This window comes from Lupinus angustifolius, chromosome LG04, assembly GCF_001865875.1.
Source record: "Lupinus angustifolius cultivar Tanjil chromosome LG04, LupAngTanjil_v1.0, whole genome shotgun sequence".
NCBI classification, from domain to species: domain Eukaryota; kingdom Viridiplantae; phylum Streptophyta; class Magnoliopsida; order Fabales; family Fabaceae; genus Lupinus; species Lupinus angustifolius.
This window is the reverse complement of record NC_032012.1, coordinates 12,864,551-12,882,012: the sequence shown is the minus strand read 5'-3', so window position 1 is coordinate 12,882,012 and position 17,462 is coordinate 12,864,551. Positions and strand designations below refer to the sequence as shown.

At 33.0% G+C, this 17,462-nt stretch overlaps 1 protein-coding gene across 4 annotated transcripts; it reads left to right on the top strand.

Moving 5' to 3' along the window:
* On the top strand, nucleotides 4,834-16,895 carry LOC109345906 (AUGMIN subunit 4-like). Of its 4 annotated transcripts, none has more exons than XM_019585174.1 (13): nucleotides 4,835-5,128; nucleotides 5,310-5,357; nucleotides 5,964-6,089; nucleotides 6,896-7,237; nucleotides 7,342-7,441; nucleotides 7,525-7,594; nucleotides 8,443-8,536; nucleotides 11,804-11,875; nucleotides 11,953-12,011; nucleotides 13,618-13,686; nucleotides 13,764-13,815; nucleotides 15,927-16,004; nucleotides 16,456-16,895. In XM_019585174.1, exons 1-13 carry the CDS (start codon nucleotides 5,000-5,002, stop codon nucleotides 16,531-16,533), a joined length of 1,317 nt encoding a protein of 438 aa, XP_019440719.1. In that variant the 5' UTR covers nucleotides 4,835-4,999; the 3' UTR covers nucleotides 16,534-16,895. The 4 variants fall into 4 exon arrangements, with proteins under 4 accessions (XP_019440721.1, XP_019440719.1, XP_019440720.1 ...); XM_019585175.1 differs by having other exon boundaries at nucleotides 4,836-5,128; nucleotides 7,549-7,594; XM_019585177.1 differs by having other exon boundaries at nucleotides 5,068-5,128; nucleotides 5,310-5,364.

Here is a 17,462-nt window from a genome sequence, read left to right as displayed (position 1 = left end):
AAAATTAGATATGCAATCAATATTTGTCTCTTTGAGCATCGAAGAGTCTAGATCTGTAAAGAGTCCTTGTTTCTATTATATGAGATTGATTATATTGGAAATTTGGTACTGCTAGTATGAGATTGGATGATTATGAAGTCTGTTTAATACCTTATATTCCTTAATTTATTTCATTTAAGTTTTTGTGTTACTTTAACTTGGAGCTTACATTGTAATCTAAATTATTTTACTTAAACACCTGTTTGTCTAAGTTTTATTAAAGACAAGTTAATTGTTTAAAGACATTTTTGCTGAAAAACAGATCAATAAGTTGTCTTAGTTTTCAACTATTGTTTAAACCAGTAGGTTACGTGTGTGCAGTGGCACGAATGATAATATATTTTGCATGAATTTATTTAAACAGTGTCAAGTAATTTGTAAATAAAAAAGATATTGATGATTACCTTATAAAGATGGTGTTTATTTATTTGAATCATGAATGAGAGTTGTGACGGAATAACGTGACGTGGAACTTGTTGTATTAAATATAAAATAAATTAGTATTAAATATAAAATAAATTAGTATTAAGAAAAGTTTAGAATCCATTGTAATATAAGTTGTATAATACTTGTTAGAGATTTTGGAACACTTCTTTGTAAACCACATTTGTTGTTGACTTTAATGGTTGATCATCTTTATCATGTATCAATATGTTCAATATTTTCTTCCTTTGAACTCTTGAAATAGCAACATATAATTGACCATGACTAAACATTGGTCTAGTTAGATATAAGCCCACACTTTCTAATGATTGTCCTTGAGATTTATTGATTTATTGATGCGAGAAATATATATGATATGTCCAATGTTTTTACTTGACATGATCTTTGCTTCAAGTATATAGTTTATCATTTTAGTGACCAGCAGTCTTGTACCATTACATTATTCTTCTCCATGGTCTAAATTCCTCCATAACGTTATTGGAGTGTCAAATTTTAACATGGTTTTATGATTGAGAAGTCCAGATGTTAATAGTGTGTTTAGAAATTCTGGAGTTAGTATATTGATAGCTTCAATTTTATTAACATCAGACATATCAACTGAATTTGAACTCATATATTCCTTTTTTTCACCTATAGGTATACAAAATAACATTTATTAGTATAACTCTAACAAATATATTATATAGACAATATCAAAAATTTGAGCACAAATAAAATATATTTACCTACAATTATACTCAAAACAAATTCATTGATTTGATCAACAATCTCAATTGTTGATACAAATATTGCTTTAGATTGCAAATATTCTTCGTCCCTGTAGTGATGTTGTAGGTTTGGATAAGTGCTATTCACTATTGCATCAATTGGATTATCAAAATCAAGAATAAGTTCTTCTTGAATATCAATTTCAACACAACCATCATTAAGCTGATAATTTTCCATCCCCAACCTGTAGTATCCATTATGAGAATTCCTTAATTTTAATTGCATTGTCCTTATTTTGTAAACACATGTTCTTTATAAAATTCAAAATTCTACATTGATGCCAGAGATAAGATGAGTTGATTCAAAATTCAGTGTTGTACCAGCAGTGAACTGCAATCTATAAAGATTGTCACATACTTTAAATTGGAGATTATTCCTCATGACATTGAAATTGTGCATGAGTGTCATCCTCAATTAAATACTCTCTCCATTCATTAAACTCATCCTTTCTAATAGAGACTTGTATTTTGTCCTCCTACATCATCCAGGAGACAAAAGTAACAATTTGTTAAAAACAATAGAAAAATTTAAGTATTATATAATTATAAATAGGTTAAATTATTACCTTAGAATGCATCAAGATCATTTCCAAGTATCCTAGTTTGGGTGGTAATTGGACATACCATATTGATGTGATTCTAACTGAAATCTTCTAAAGGGGTTTGGAGTCATTCAAATTTTTGATCATGTCGAACGAGTGTAATATTTCCATTATGCTGATATATAAAAAACCCTTACATACATATAAATAAAACAAATTTTATAAATAATAAACATTAACAGTCAAAATGAACACTTTATGTTAATTTGTATAGACTCAATGAGTTTAAATAAATCATTTTATGAAAACAAAAAAATATCAAGGTTTATTTTATACAAAGGTGGGTTATTAAGTTAACCACCTTAGTTTAAAGACCTTATTTTTGGCAAAGAGCTTGACTCTATACTAAAAGACTCAATTTTATGCTTCAAAATCAAGAAAAAATTATTTGTTTGACAAATTTGAGATAATATTAATAAATAACTCATTCTGTTAATTTGTAGAGATCAAGTGAGTTTAAATAAATTATTTTATGAGAACAAAAAATTGTCAAGGTTTATTTTATTCAAAGGTAAGTTATTAAGTTAACCACCCCATGGTTTAAAGACTTTATTTTTGGCAAAGAGCTTGACTCTATACTAAAAGACTCAATTTTATGCATCAAAATCATGAAAAGTTTATATGTTTGACATATTTGAGATAGTATTAGTAAGTAACTCAAATATGTTGAATAAGTGAATATATGGAAAGACCACATTTATTTCAATGAAAATGAATGTAAAGTAAAATTTACTTATTAGAAACAAACTCTGCAGAAACAAATGACTAAATTTGAAATAACAAAGAAATAAATTAAAGGCCACGAGGTGTACATAAATGGTAATGGGATACTACCAATTGAGTGATCACATACAAAAGATTTAGGATCAGTGATCATAAAAACAAAGATCTCTAAAAATATACACTTTAAAGATCAGTGATCAAATTAAAAAATTGAAGATTTGTGGTCATAATAATAAATGACGACATAAAAATATTGAAGAAGATCTCTAAAATATACACTTTACATATCAGTGATAACATAAAAAAATTGAAGATCTGTGGTCAAAGTATTAACTGATCGTAGAAAAAATTGACAGATGTGGATTAATCTTAACAATCGGGTGAATATAAATAACATGCAGAGGCTGAAACACATAAATAACAATCGACGGTCACAAAGCACATATATTAAAAGTTCATATTTGTTAACTTAACAAATGATTCAAATGAACAAATAGAAGACCACAGGATACATAAATCTCATAACCAAACTCTCTAAAATATACATTTTACATATCAGCGATACATAAAAAGATTTAAGATTAGTGGTCATAAAAACAAAGATCTCTAGAAATATACATTTTAAATATCAATTATCAAATAAAAAATTAAAGATTTGTGGTCATAATATTAAATAATCATAGTGAGAATAAATTAATGACAGATAGAATGACATATCAATAATTGAAAAAAAGAACACAACTTCAACCATATATTTGTAACATCATTATTAATCTTTAGAAATAAAAAAATTAGACAAAATTAATAACAAAATAAGAGCACTGAAACTTTGTATTAGACAAAATCGAATACTCATATTATGAAAATTAAACAATTTGAAACATCGAAACAATATAGAAAAACTCATAACAAAAAATGACAAAATGACTTACGAGGGTATCCGATGATGAAAATGGATTCAACACTGAAACCTCCATCTATTTAAAAAAATACATTATTGAATCAGATCTAGAATTTTAGTATGTGGGGATAAACTCTGACGATAGTTGTGAGAATCCAAATATATTTAAAGTTATATCCGTTTTTTTTTTCTTTTAAGGTTTTTATTTCTTTAATTGGTGGAAAATGATATAAAATTATATCTACCAAAGTTAATTGAAAGATAGAAGGATATATCAATAATTGAAAAGAGAACACAATTTCAACCATATATTTGTAACATCATTATTAATCTTTAGAACTAAACAAATTAGACAAAATTAATAACGAAATAAGAGCACTGAAGCTTTGCATTAGATGAAATTGAATATCCATAATATGAAAATTACACAATTTGAAACTTTCAAACAATATAGAAGAAACTCATAACAAAAAATGACAAAATGACTTACCATGATACTCGATGATGAAAGTGGATTAATATTGAAACCCCTGTCTATTTGAAAAATACATGTTTTGGATCATATCTAGAGCTCTAGTATGTGTGGATAAATCATAATGATAGTTGTGAGAATCCAAATATGTTCAAAATTATATCAGTTTTATTCTTCTTTTAAGGCTTTTATCACTTTATTGGTGGAAAATGAAATAAAATTATATCTACCAGTGAACATTTCGTTTGATCGAGATTCATGAATGATGAAGTAATTAAAAAATAAAATGAGTATAAATCATATCTCGCTTAACAATGGAAGAAAATAAATCTATTTAATAAAGATGAAAAATGTAAGAGAATTAGTTTATGAGTTTCACAAAAAAGAAGATAATTAATTAAAATAAGAATAAACAAATGAAAGGTTAATTTGATGAAAATAATATATTCTTTGAACAATTGTCATATATATTTATATTAAGATATTAGAAGATGAATATAGTGTGTGAAAGTTCACGGTAAGAATATATTGATATTTTGGAGGGGAAAAAGTTAAGGACAGATTGACATGTGACATGACAATGACCTTTTTTTCTTATATAGTTAATATGTTATCGTACGAACAAGACGTTGGTATAATGATATAGATGATCAAAAGTTGTAGAGTTCGATTCTTGTGAATAATACCGGTTGCAAGAGACAATTATATACCGCAAAAAAAATTAGTTCTTTGTCTATAAGATGAGTGAATACTCTTGATTATCAAAATAAAATAAAATTATGACATATATAATTTATATTTAAATATATTCCATCATATGATTCTTATTTGCTAGTTTAATATATAAATTATTTAACATTACGATTATAGAGTGGTGCTGGTGGACAGTATTCTTTGTTTGAACAAAAAAAGGAATGTTCTGTAACTCACAATTTCAAATTTGGATTATTGAGTTTGAGAATTGAGATCTTCAACTTGTGCTTCTTCAAATTGGAGTCCACAAATAACAGTAACGCTGAAAGTCATAAGATGAAAAACCCTTTACTCATCAATGGTGAAGGGGCTCCATGGCCAGAACCTCCCTGCTGATGTGGCACAAGCCATTGATCAGCTGGAGCGCCACTGCATGGCTCCCGATGGATCTCTCATCTCCAAGCCTCTCTTCAACGATCTCCAACTTGTAACTTTCTCTTCCCCCTACGTGATTGTTAGGTGTTTGAGAAAATTTCCAACAGAACTTGGAACTGGATGCTCTATTATATATGGAAAAAAAATCAAAATTTTGTTGACCCATTTGTGTAAGTTGTTTATACAAAAAGTAATAAATTATTTGAGTATTGATTTGGTGTTTTAATTTGCAGGCCCGAGAGGAAATGTGCAGGGAAAGACTGCGATACTTGGAAGCCATGGTAAAAGGTTATCTATCCTTCTGAATTTCCTTTATGAATTTTTTATTTTTAATTTTTAATAAAAAATGGTACATTTTCATTCTGATTCATGTTTTTAAAGTTTTGTGAAGGATGTTGTGAAAACAATGCAGAATTAAGAATGGAAATAAGGTGTCATAAAAAATGGAAATGAGGTGATGTTTTTGTAATTACAATTATAATAATGAAAACTGGTTAAACCAAATTCAACCAAGTGCTTATAAAATTGGGGATTTAATTTTATGTTCACTGATATTTGGAATAGGGGCCCTCTGTTTAGGCTTTTTCCTTAAAAAATAATTTTTTTTAATAAAAATCATTTGTGATATTTATATTCTTGTTTGGTTGGGTACTACCAAAAACTTTTATCTAAAAAGAAAAGGCTGTAATTCAGCTTTTAGGAGAAGACAAAAAGGTTTCTGTCAAAATCGTTTTGAGAGACACTTTTTTGAGAATTCTAAACAAACATGCCCTAAAAACTTATGATTTGGGACTAGATATTAGTTTTAGTACTGCCAGGCTGGGAGTTAAGTGCAGTGAGTGTTAGTTTACTTGATATGTATTTATATTTTGTGGGTTGGTTTGCAGGCTATATACTCTGAGGCTGTTGCAATGGTGGAGGAATATCAACAAGCCATTTCTGTGTCTAACCTCGGGGCAATCAGAGACACTGGTGGTCTTTATCCTCAGCTCGGATTGAGGAACTCTCCACAGGTATTTAATTATTACACTGTAAACTTGGTTATTAGAAACAAATATGAAAAATGTGCTCTCGGGTGGAGCTTGAAATTTGTTTGAGGAGTCAAAAAGATGGGTCTATTCTTTTGCTTAAAGAAATTATTTGTCATTGTTATTCAAGGATTTAGTGAAAATAAGGTAAATCTCATAAGATTTACATTGATTGGTATTACTAGAGATCAACATCTTACGTAGTTAGCTTAGAAATAAAAAAGGGAGGCCCAGTGCACAAGGCTCCCACCCTGTGGGGTTTGGGGAGAGACCGATGGTAAATTTATGCAACACTATCCTTGCAAGAGGAGAGACTGTTTTTATGATTTGAACCTGTGACCTCTTAATCACAAGGTTTAGCAACCTTGCCATTGTATTATTATGGGCTGGTTTTAGAGATATTTATATTCTTCTGTTCTTTTTTAGAGGATATGTTGTATTTTCTGTCCTTCATTATCATTTTTTTAATTTTGTTATTTTAACCTTTATTTTGTTGATGCATGGTGACTGAATAAAACAAGGGAGGAGCTATATAAATTTTATCGAGGGGGCCAAAGAGAACCAATATTTTATTTTGAGGGTGCCACACATAACAGGCCTCTGTTTATTCTAAAAAATATATAAAAAAAATACTTTCAAGTTTTGCATTTTGAAAATTTTGCCCCCCATTCAAGTAAGTAGTAACACTACCCTTTACACTGGAAAAGAACTAATGCATGTTATGTGCTTACACACTTTTTGGACCACTATTAAAATTGATTTAATTTTTTTATTTGTCTATCTATTGTCAGGTTTATGAGACTTTAGAGCATCAAATGGTTGTGGCTGAAGCTGCCCAAAGATTGAGACTGCCTCTGATCTCCGAAGATGGTGAAGTTCATACGGATGATATTGAAAAATTGAGTGCAGTGTCCCGAAGCTCCATTGACAGTACTAGCACCAGTGCCACGATCAACTCAAGCATGAGTTCAACTAATTTTACCACTGCAAACAGCTCAGTTAGTGGGGCTAATTCTTCCCTTGCTTCTATGGACCCAGTGGAACCTGGAGTTGGTGGTGCCCCTAATCGTTTTCTTGGAATTACACCTGCTTATTTGTGGCAAACTCAAAATCAACAAACACCATTATCCGTGGTACATATGTAACGGAATATGAACGACGGCTTCTACATCAGGTTTTATTTTGAAATGATTAACTTGTTGATGTCGTACATTACTGACACAAAAAATATTTTTAGGATATGACAGAATATCGCATGTGTCTCTCACGTGAGGTAGAGTCTCGCTTAAAAGTAAAATGTGACAAGTTATCTGATGCCTTTGTATTGGATGACAATGGTAAGCGTGAACTCCATATTTCTGATTTAGTATGGGGATGTGATGGTGAATTGATGTTCACTGTGGTTTATCAATTTTTCTAGCTGATTCCTTGTTTCTTGATTCAGATTCATCATCTGGAATCCAAAGTTCAAGTTCTCAGCTTCCTGAAAGGTTTGAGGCTTTGAGTTTATTCTAGTATCCTAATTGTTTGATTCTTAGACAACCTTTTCTTTATTATAGTTGTTAGACATCTTGGAGGTCATGAGTTCAAATCATGGAAACAACCTATTTGCATATGAGGATAAGGCTGCATACATCTACCCTCTCCAGACCCTATTAGGTTGGAATCTCATGCACTAGGCCACCATTTTAACAATTGTTAGACATCTTAGTGGGTCTAAGGCTTGATTGTTGTTGCTATAATTGTTAGTCATCTTTTATTCTAGTATCCTAATCTTGAAGCATGTAATCTAGGCCTTCTAGTCTTCCACCTGAGAAGCCTAAACTACAGCTACCAGTCTCAATTTTTTGTCCCGACATGTTGCTTTCTGTATGGATAATCAAATCTATTTTAATGGCACACACAACCATGTCTAGAATTTTGTGAAAGTTCTTGAATGAGGTCAGATCTCTATTCATACATTTTGGATGTATTGCTTAAAATAGCCACAATGCAACTGATATGACTAATAGGCTCAAAATGCTTTTACTATCTTAGTAACAAAGAACACAATTCTAGTTTCTTTAGTTTCACAAGATGGAGGGTTTTATCTTATAAAAATAATCTCCTTTTCTTTTGGCTTCTAGAAGATGACCTAGCTTAGATTACCTATTACTTATGTCACATGCTAACCACAAATGTTTGAACTGTGAAACATCTTCCTGTTATGAAATAAACATCATAGAAGTAAATCAGTAAGGTAATGTGTTCATTGGATGCTACGGTACTTCTAATTTCCATACTAGACAGATGTCTATAAGCTACAGTTTCACGCTCTTCATGTATGTTCTTTTACCAGGGTGAAGTTGTTGATCGAGGAGATTGAAACAGAGGAAACAGCACTTCGGGATGAGCTTTATTCTGCAGATAGAAAATTTGCTGAATATTATAATGTATGTGCATAGACTTTTAGTACAAATTTCTTACAGACACAAACTTATTTCGGGATTGGCCTCCAATTAAAAGGGTGTTTTAAAGAAAGAAATGGAAAGGGCTGGACAGTTAGGAATAGAAAAGGGGTTTAGGCAGTTTGGGAAAAGAAGGAAGTGGACGGTTAAGGGGAGTTAATAGTGTGCAGTTACGGTTTTGAGGGAAATAAATAGGGAGAAGGGGGACTAGTTTTCAGCAGGTATTCAAAGTGGGAACTAAGGGGTGTGACTGCTGTCACAAGGTAGAAGGGTTTTTTACTAAATTTTGTCTTGCATTCTGCATTTTATTTTATGTGTATACTTCCATAATAATTCTGCACATTATCAATACAAGTATTGAGTAAAGCTTGTTCTATTTCTTTGTTCTTCTCTGCCAAATTCTTAGCATTATTTTATGCTTTCTATCAAGTTGGTATCAGAGCTCCCGATCTTGGGAGCATATGGATGGTTTCAACAAGAATGGAAAATAGATTGGAAAATATGGAGAAGAGATTGGAGGGGATGCAAGCATCGTTTCAAGAGGCATTAAGACAACAAATGGAAATCTTGATGAGAACGATTACCGATCATTTGGAGGAGATAGTGGGGGAAATTAAGAGATTGGGGAGAGGAGCGGGAGATTAGTAATCGTGAAGAAGATTACCGAAGGGAAAGGTTACGCAATGATGCAGCGAACTAGAGGGAGGAATGTGTGAAGAAAGTGGAGGTTCCATACTTTACCGGAGAGGATCCTCATGGCTGGGTATACCGAGTGGAGTGAGATTTTGAAATCAACAGCATTCCCGATGAGGAGAAAGTGGATACTGCGGTGGTTTGTCTTGAAGGCAAGGCATTGAATTGGTACCAATGGTGGGAATCACACATGGTGGCGGCGTTGCGATGGCCGTTATTCCATCAAGCGTTGATGAGCCGATTTCGAGTGGCTTCAACAGAAAACCCTTATGAAGCGTTAATGGGGCAGTCCTGATGCAGCAAGGTCGACCTCTAGCCTTTACCAGTCAGGCACTCTCGGAGAGGGCTAGGCTTAAATCAGTTTATGAAAGGAAATTAATGGTGATTGTGTTTGCAGTCCAGAAGTGGCACCAATATTTATTGGGACATGACTTTGTTATTTGTACAGATCAGAAAAGATTGAAGTTCTTGTTAGACCAACAGGTGTTAGAAGGTGACCAACTAAAATGGGTAACCAAATTGTTGGGTTTCGATTTTGAAATTCATTACAAACCAGGTTCTGAAAATAGGGTGGCCGATGCCCTATCACTAGTGATGGAATGCAAGGCCATATCCATAATTACCAATGTGGATTTGATGGAGTTGGCTGAGGAGGTCATGACAGATGCGCAGTTAACAAAATTAATTCAAGAGGTGGTTCAAGATCCTAAGTCACATCCCTTGTACTCTTTGGTAAAGGATGCTTGTGGTATAAAGGACGTTTAGTGCTGCCCAAGAATTCAGGCCGCATTCCTCCACAGCTGACTCAATTTCACGCTTCTCCCTGGGGAGGACATTCAGGTATATCCAGAACATATAAGAGGATGGCGATGATGTTCCATTGGGTAGGGATGAGGCGGGAGATAGAGAAATTTGTTGCGGAGTGTACAGTTTGTCAGCGTAACAAGTATCAGGCACGCCGACCATCTGGATTACTTCAACCCCTGCCTATTCCGAACCATGTGGGGAGGATATCTCAATGGACTTCATTGGTGGGTTACCAAAGGTAAATGGAGCGGATACAATTATGGTAGTTTTTTACCATCTCAATAAGTTTGCACATTTCATTCCTTTACAACATCTTTATACTTCCAAAGATGTAGCTCAAGTTTTTATTAAAAAAGTGATTTGATTACATGGTTTTCCATCATCCATTGTGTCGAATTGTGATAGAGTTTTCATCAATATGTTTTGGAAAGAATTATTTCGATTATCTGGTACAAAATTGAGATTCAGGAAGCCTATCATCCACAAACTGATGGTCAAATGAAAGTGATTAATCGGACCTTGGAGACATATTTACGTTGTTTTGTAAATGAACATCCTAAACAGTGGGTTAAGTGGTTAGCATGGGCTGAATTGTGGTTCAATTGCTCTCATAATGCTTCCATTCAGATGAGTCATTTTAAGGCTTTGTATGAACGAGACCCACCTTCGATAATCCCTTTTGACAGTGGCAGTACACCTATGGCAATTGTGGATGTGTTGTTACGAAACAGAAATACCATTTTGGATGCACTCAAAGCTAACTTGGCAAGGGCTCAACAACGTATGTGAGATCAAGCGGATAAGAAAAGACGAGAAGTGGAGTTTCAGGTAGTTGATATGGTGTATTTGAAGGCTTAGCCTTACAAGTTTCGTTCTCTGACTCACAAGGTGAATGAGAAATTGAGTCCTCGTTTCTGTGGACCTTTCGCCATTTTGGAGTGTGTTGACACAATTGCTTATAAACTGCAACTACCAGACTACTCGAAGGTACACCTTGTTTTTCATGTGTCACAACTCAAATCTGCCCCTCCGTCTAGTGCTCCGAGCCAACAGTTACCAGTGGGATTAACGGAAGAATGGGAGTTATTGGTTGTGTCAGAAAAAGTCTTGGGTTCTCGCAAACTACTGAATGGACACACTGAAGTTTTAATCCAGTGGGCTGCCCTCCGACCCATGAAAATACTTGGGAGGATTTTGAATTAATTCGGACTACCTTGAGAACAAGGTATTGCTCGTTGGGGAGGGTATTGACAGGCCTCCAATTAAGAGGGTGTTTCAGAGAAAGAAATGGAAAGGGCTGGACACAATTAGGAATAGAAAAGGGGCTTAGGCAATTTGGGAAAAGAAGGAAGTGGGCAGTTAAGGGGAAAAAATAGGGAGAAGGGGGACTAGTTTTCAACAGGTATTCAAATTGGGAACTAAGGGGTGTGACTGCTGTCATAGGGTAGAAGGTTTTTTACTAAATTCTATCTTACATTCAGCACTTTATTTTATGTCTATACTTCCAGAATAATTCTGTACATTATCGATACAAGTCTTGAGTAAAGCTTGTTCTATTTCCTTGTTTTTCTCTGCCAAATTCTTAGAATTATTTTGTGGTTTCTATCATTTTGAAACTCCCATTTTGAAACAGCTTTGTTGGGTGAATATCCATACTGGATGTATGCGTGTGTAAGTGAAAGAGAGAGAGAGGTTTTGTGTTTTATGGTGTGTTAATTGTTCACGATGCTGAAAGCAATTACTCTCAATTAGGTCTTGGAGCAGATACTTGGAGTCCTTATTAAACTTGTTAAAGATTTGAAGTTGGAGCATCAACATAAATATGTGAGCATTTATTATTTAATGAATTCCATTATTTGATATCTAAGGGTTTATCTTGACTTACCCCATTGTGTTTGTAGGATGAGCTGCAGAAGACATGGCTCTGTAAAAGGTGTGAGACCATGAGTGCAAAATTGAGGTTCGTTTGTTATCAGCTACATTTATCATTTAATTATTGTTCAATAGTGATATGCTTTCAGGGTTTTGAACTTTTAAATAATATGAGCTGATAATATGAAAATAGAATTACAGAAGTGATTCTTCTGGTAAAACCATAAAAGGACAAGTTTTCTTTTGTTTTCCATATGTTCCATTATTTTCCTTTCTTTTTCATATATTCCATTATTTTCCTTTCTTTTCCATATGTTCCATTATTTTCCTTTCTTTTTCCATATGTTCCATTATTTTCCTTTCTTTTTCCATTTCATCATTAAAAAATAATTTGCATAAGTTGGATACTAACAGTGCTCATTCGTAAAAAGTTAAATTATATTTTAGAATACATAACATCTATATAATTTTAGACTGACCTGATTTATAATAGAGAATAAAGTATTTCCTCATACCATGAGATAATTTATCTCCTTAAATCTATTTATTAATTGACATGTGTTTTATGTCTCTTCCCTCTAGAAGTTTTCATTTTAAAATATATTAAAAAATAAAAAATAAGACACATGTCAAATGATGAGTGGATTTAAGGAGATAAATTATCTTCTGGTATGAGGAGATACTTTATTCTCTTTATAATAAGGCAAACAGATTTTGTTTCACAAATTTATACTTGTTATGGATTCAAATTACTTGAACTGCAATGCCAATTACACTCCTGTACTTCTAGTACTGAGTAAATTTCTTCTAGTACTAAGTAACCTCCCTAGACCCCACTAAGTGGGAACCTTGTGCACTAGATAGTGTAAAGAAGAGGGCATGCGACCATCTTTGACTGAAATGATAGTCACAGTATATGTCCACATATTGGCTGGTTTATGATACAAACTGGAAATGTAGACACAACAAATAGACAGCAGACTAAGGAAAGTTACTGAATGAAACCCCACAAATGCATTATTTAGTTATTCAGGGTCCCATCAGTTTATCTAATGCATTTGGTGGCCAAGGTAAGAGAGATAGGATAGGATAGCCTAGCCTAGTGCAATCTATGGTTTGGTGTTTCAGTAGGATATGATAAAGTTATCCTATTGGCTTGTACTATCATGTCCACCTAGTACATTTTCTATCCCATGGGGGAAGCTGGGTTAGGAATGAACAGGATAGGATAGTGTTCTGTTTTACCATCTCACCCTCAATCTCAAACATATAGATAAGTTTATCATTTGGGTATAGTTTGTATGATAATATGTCCTTATTTGACGAGTTATCGGGTGCACACCAAATACTGGACAAGATAAGATCTTACCAGGTCATATACTCATATCCCATCCTGCTCTCAATTCTCTCCTGTCGCTTTCCTATCCTGGCCACCAAGCGGGTCCTTAATTTCTACTATATATTAGAGTGATGTGTCTGTTTTTGCTAGTGTTAGAAATAACACACATAGCACATCTGAAATTGATAGCATTAATGTTAGGATTTGATTTGCAATTGTTGTAATTATTACATACTATTCGTGTAACCCCTCCTAGTATTATTAGTACAAGGATGTGTACATGAACAAACACAATTACCAAATCATGATAGCTAGGTTTTGTTGACTAACCATGATATTTGCCATGGCATGTCAGTGTTCTGGAACATGTTCTCCTACTTGAAACTTATACTAAAGACTCCATACCCGCCCTTCATAAGATAAGGTATAAATGATGAAAACCAGCAACTTTTCTTAGCAATTCCTTATGTGGTATTAATCGACTTTTTTGCCTTTTCTTAGGAAGTATCTTGTTGAGGCTACTGAAGAAGCTTCTATTGCGTATAATAAAGCGGTATGTTCCCTATGTTTCCCAGTACATGTTTGAGCACTTGGTAATTTAGCTATAATTGATTTTAGTTCTGTGGTTTTTGCAATGAATTGGGTTTTTCACAAGAAGAAAATCCAAGTGTACTGAGACATGAGACAACTTTGAGAAATTAGCTCAGAATATGCCATCCTTGTTGTGTATAGTTTGCCTTTCATTATGCATTCAAGAAAATTGATTCATATCTGTTCAGTGAGGTAATTTCTTTTTGGATGTTCCACCTCAATAGATAATTAGATATGGATAGGCACAACTTTTAATGAGCTCATAGTAGCATACCTTTTCAAAACCTGATAGTAAATGAAGTCTATCGTGTCTCACTAGTAGTTTTGCCTTATCTATACTATTCCAGATTATTAGATATTTTCCCATCTTTGATAGGAAATAAAAAGAAAAAAGACAGAGATTTGGTATTTTAACTGCTCAAGAGTCGCTGGTTTATGTATTTGATAAGTTACTTATGTCCTGAAAATTCCAATCTCGTCATCAGGGCTCCAAGTAATTAAAGGTAGTTCAAAAGTTAGTCAAAAGTCATTAGTAAAACACTTTAAGTGTACATTTAATTCTAGATATATTTTGGCTCTATAGTTAGTGTTTCTCAATGTAATTTTCAATGGAATTAAGAATTGTGACAATACCAATCAAGCCTTAGTCTTACTAGGTCGGGCTGGCTACATGGAATGAACAATGACATAATGTTTTATGATAAATCACGTTCGTAGAAAAAACATTCATCTTTAAGTCTTTCCTAATCACTTCACCAATGATTTTCCCCCTCTACCTTTAGGAATGGGAGTAAACTCCATTTGATCTACTTTCCTTAAACGGGCTTCTACTAGTCTCCTCCGCATATTCAAACCACCTAAGGCAAGATTCTACTATATTTTCCAAATAAGAGCTACCCTAACTTTCTTTCTAATACATTCCTTTTTTGTCTAGTGTGTACACTCTTCCAATGCAATATTGTCATCTCTGCTACATTGATTTATCTTTTTTGTTGACATTTACCACCCAACATTTGGTCTCATTATAACTTATAGTTGTGTGGTAAAAGTTTAGCTTTCTATCAAACATATATCACCTGCAGCAATCCTTAATTTCATCCGCCCCTTTTGAACTCATTGAGAATTAGTTGAAATATTTTCAGAAGGATCATGTTAACCCGTGACCCAACCTATTTCTATATTTTCCCTTTTCCATCAAACCCTTTATCTTAACTAATTTATCTGCTGCATCAGCATCCAAATCTGATATATGTTATTGTATTAGTTTCTTACGTTGCTACAATCCCCAGTTTCTGCCTTGTTTTATTTGAATGATATGATTGTCAAGTTATTTTTTAGAGCTGATGCCCTGTCAATGTAACTACCACAAAAGTGACATATAAGATGATGTGTAATTGATTGATGTAAGAAGAAGGCACTGAGAATATTACACTGATAGTCACATATATGGGCCAGGGACTTTAGAATATTTGCAACAAAAGAAGTCATTGAGAAATAAAAATATAACACTGAAGTCAGGAGTAGCTTTCTAAAAAGTGTCCGGAAAGATCTTTACTGAGCTTATATGCTAGTGGAATATGCTACTAAAGGTGTTTGGTTAAGAAGCTTTAAAAAAAACTACTAGCTTAAAAGCTCATATTCTGATTGAAGTTGTGTATAACTTATAAGTTAGGGGTTGCACAATGTTATTTTTCAAGTTCTATCCACACAATGACTGATTTGTTTTTTCAGCAACTAGCTTTTCACGTATTTATGCCAAATGTGAAACAAATTGTATATACTTTCATGTCTGCATCTTAGAATGCAAATTCTATGGTATAGAAGAGTAAAATAATTCTAGTCATTGTGGTTGATGTTGAATTTCAAGATATGTAGTCCATGCCAAGGGTTTGATTATATAAATATCTGATTAAATACCTGGAACAAGATTTCTTTTTTCTTCTAGGTTTAAAATGACATAGGAATGTGTCCTTTGGTCACATAAGTATAGGACTGGTATCATTATGATTGCTTTTTCTTCATTGTTGTGATCATTCATCAAGTATTTTAGTTATATTTTGGCCCTTTTATCAGGTAACTCGCCTGCGTGAGTACCAGGGCGTGGATCCTCACTTTGACAACATTGCAAGGCAGTATCATGACATTGTGAAGGTAATATTATACATAGTCTTATTCAACCCAATGACTTTTTATACATAACTATTTTTGATAAAGATGAGTCTACGAGTTTTTTATATGTCACTGCATCATCAATTATCCATATTTAGTTACCATTGATTCTTAAATATAAGTAATTCAAATGAATTGTGGATGATATACTAATTGTGTATAAATATTTACACCACAATGTATAGATATTAGACTCATAATTTTTACCATGCAACCATTGAATTATGGAAATCTATAATCTAATTCACTGATCTCAAAATTTGAACAGCTATAAAAAGTTAATCAAAATAGCTCATATTTTGCTACATACCTACAAAATAAAATGTAATCACTAAATCTCAGTTAAGGAACACCCTTATAAAAAATTATTAAAAATAAATATAATCCTACAGGATTTATCCATATGAATTTCTTACATTGTGGTGTTGTGCAGAAATTCGAGAATATGCAATGGACCATCCACCAAGTTGAAATGGATTTGAAACGTTTGCCAGATAACCCCAGCTCATAAGAGTGTTCTTTCTCTTGTCCCCTCATACAGGTTGGTTTGCTATGAGAAAGAAACTTTTGGTTCTTTTGCTAACCCTGCATTTGTTATGTCACTAATGATTGGAGGTTGTTATTTAATCCTTCACACTGTGTGCATGTTCAAATATTTAGGCTAATGTTTTTTAGGGTCTCTTTCTTGGGTTTTGGACGGGAAAAGGGGGGACGTCTTATAAGTGTATTTCATGGCTCCCAAACATTTCTCTTCCCTCCATTACCTTCTGAAAACCAATTCACAGAGTAGTATTGGGGGTCATGTAATGTTGAATTAGAGACAATATGTTTACATATTTCTACAATAGTAAATGAAGTTCCCCAATTACTATCTTTGTGAATGCATTGAGACTAACATAATGAGCTATTGTTAACTAATAACTACTAAGACACGGCGTTTATATTTTTTTGTTATAACGGAAAGCTGCATGTAGAGTTTGGTGTAAGGAATTTTTACAAGGAAGTTTTATTTCATGTTTGGTTGAAATAAAATATTTTTTGAAATATGATTGTTTTTTGAATACCCTTCATTAAAAATAAGGTAGAAAGAGGATGACATGAAAGTGATTTAACATAAAAAAAACTGCTTTCTTATGAGAATTCAACATTCCCGCTTAAAAGGTTTGAATCCAACATCTCCACCTTCATCTTAATTTTTGATTCGTGATAATTTTACCTTGTTGGGCATATTTTTTAAATCTTCTAACAAATATTAAATTCTATCATTTCCACGATTTTGGGGAATGTAAAAACATTTGTTATATTAAATGTTGTTTAAGGATAAACTTTGTCGTGGCCACCAATCCACCCTCTCATGACATTAAAAATTGAAGTGGCCCTATGTAACAATGAAAATATCTTATATTTTTCTTTTGACATAAACTTCGTTGTAATTTACAT

Coding starts and splice junctions, on each gene's coding strand:
- LOC109345906 (XM_019585174.1), top strand. CDS start 5,000: ATGGTGAAGGGGCTCCATGGCCAGAACCTCCCTGCTGATGTGGCACAA. Junction 5,358..5,963: donor TGCGATACTTGGAAGCCATG/GTAAAAGGTTAT, acceptor GTTGGTTTGCAG/GCTATATACTCTGAGGCTGT. Junction 7,442..7,524: donor CTTTGTATTGGATGACAATG/GTAAGCGTGAAC, acceptor CAATTTTTCTAG/CTGATTCCTTGTTTCTTGAT.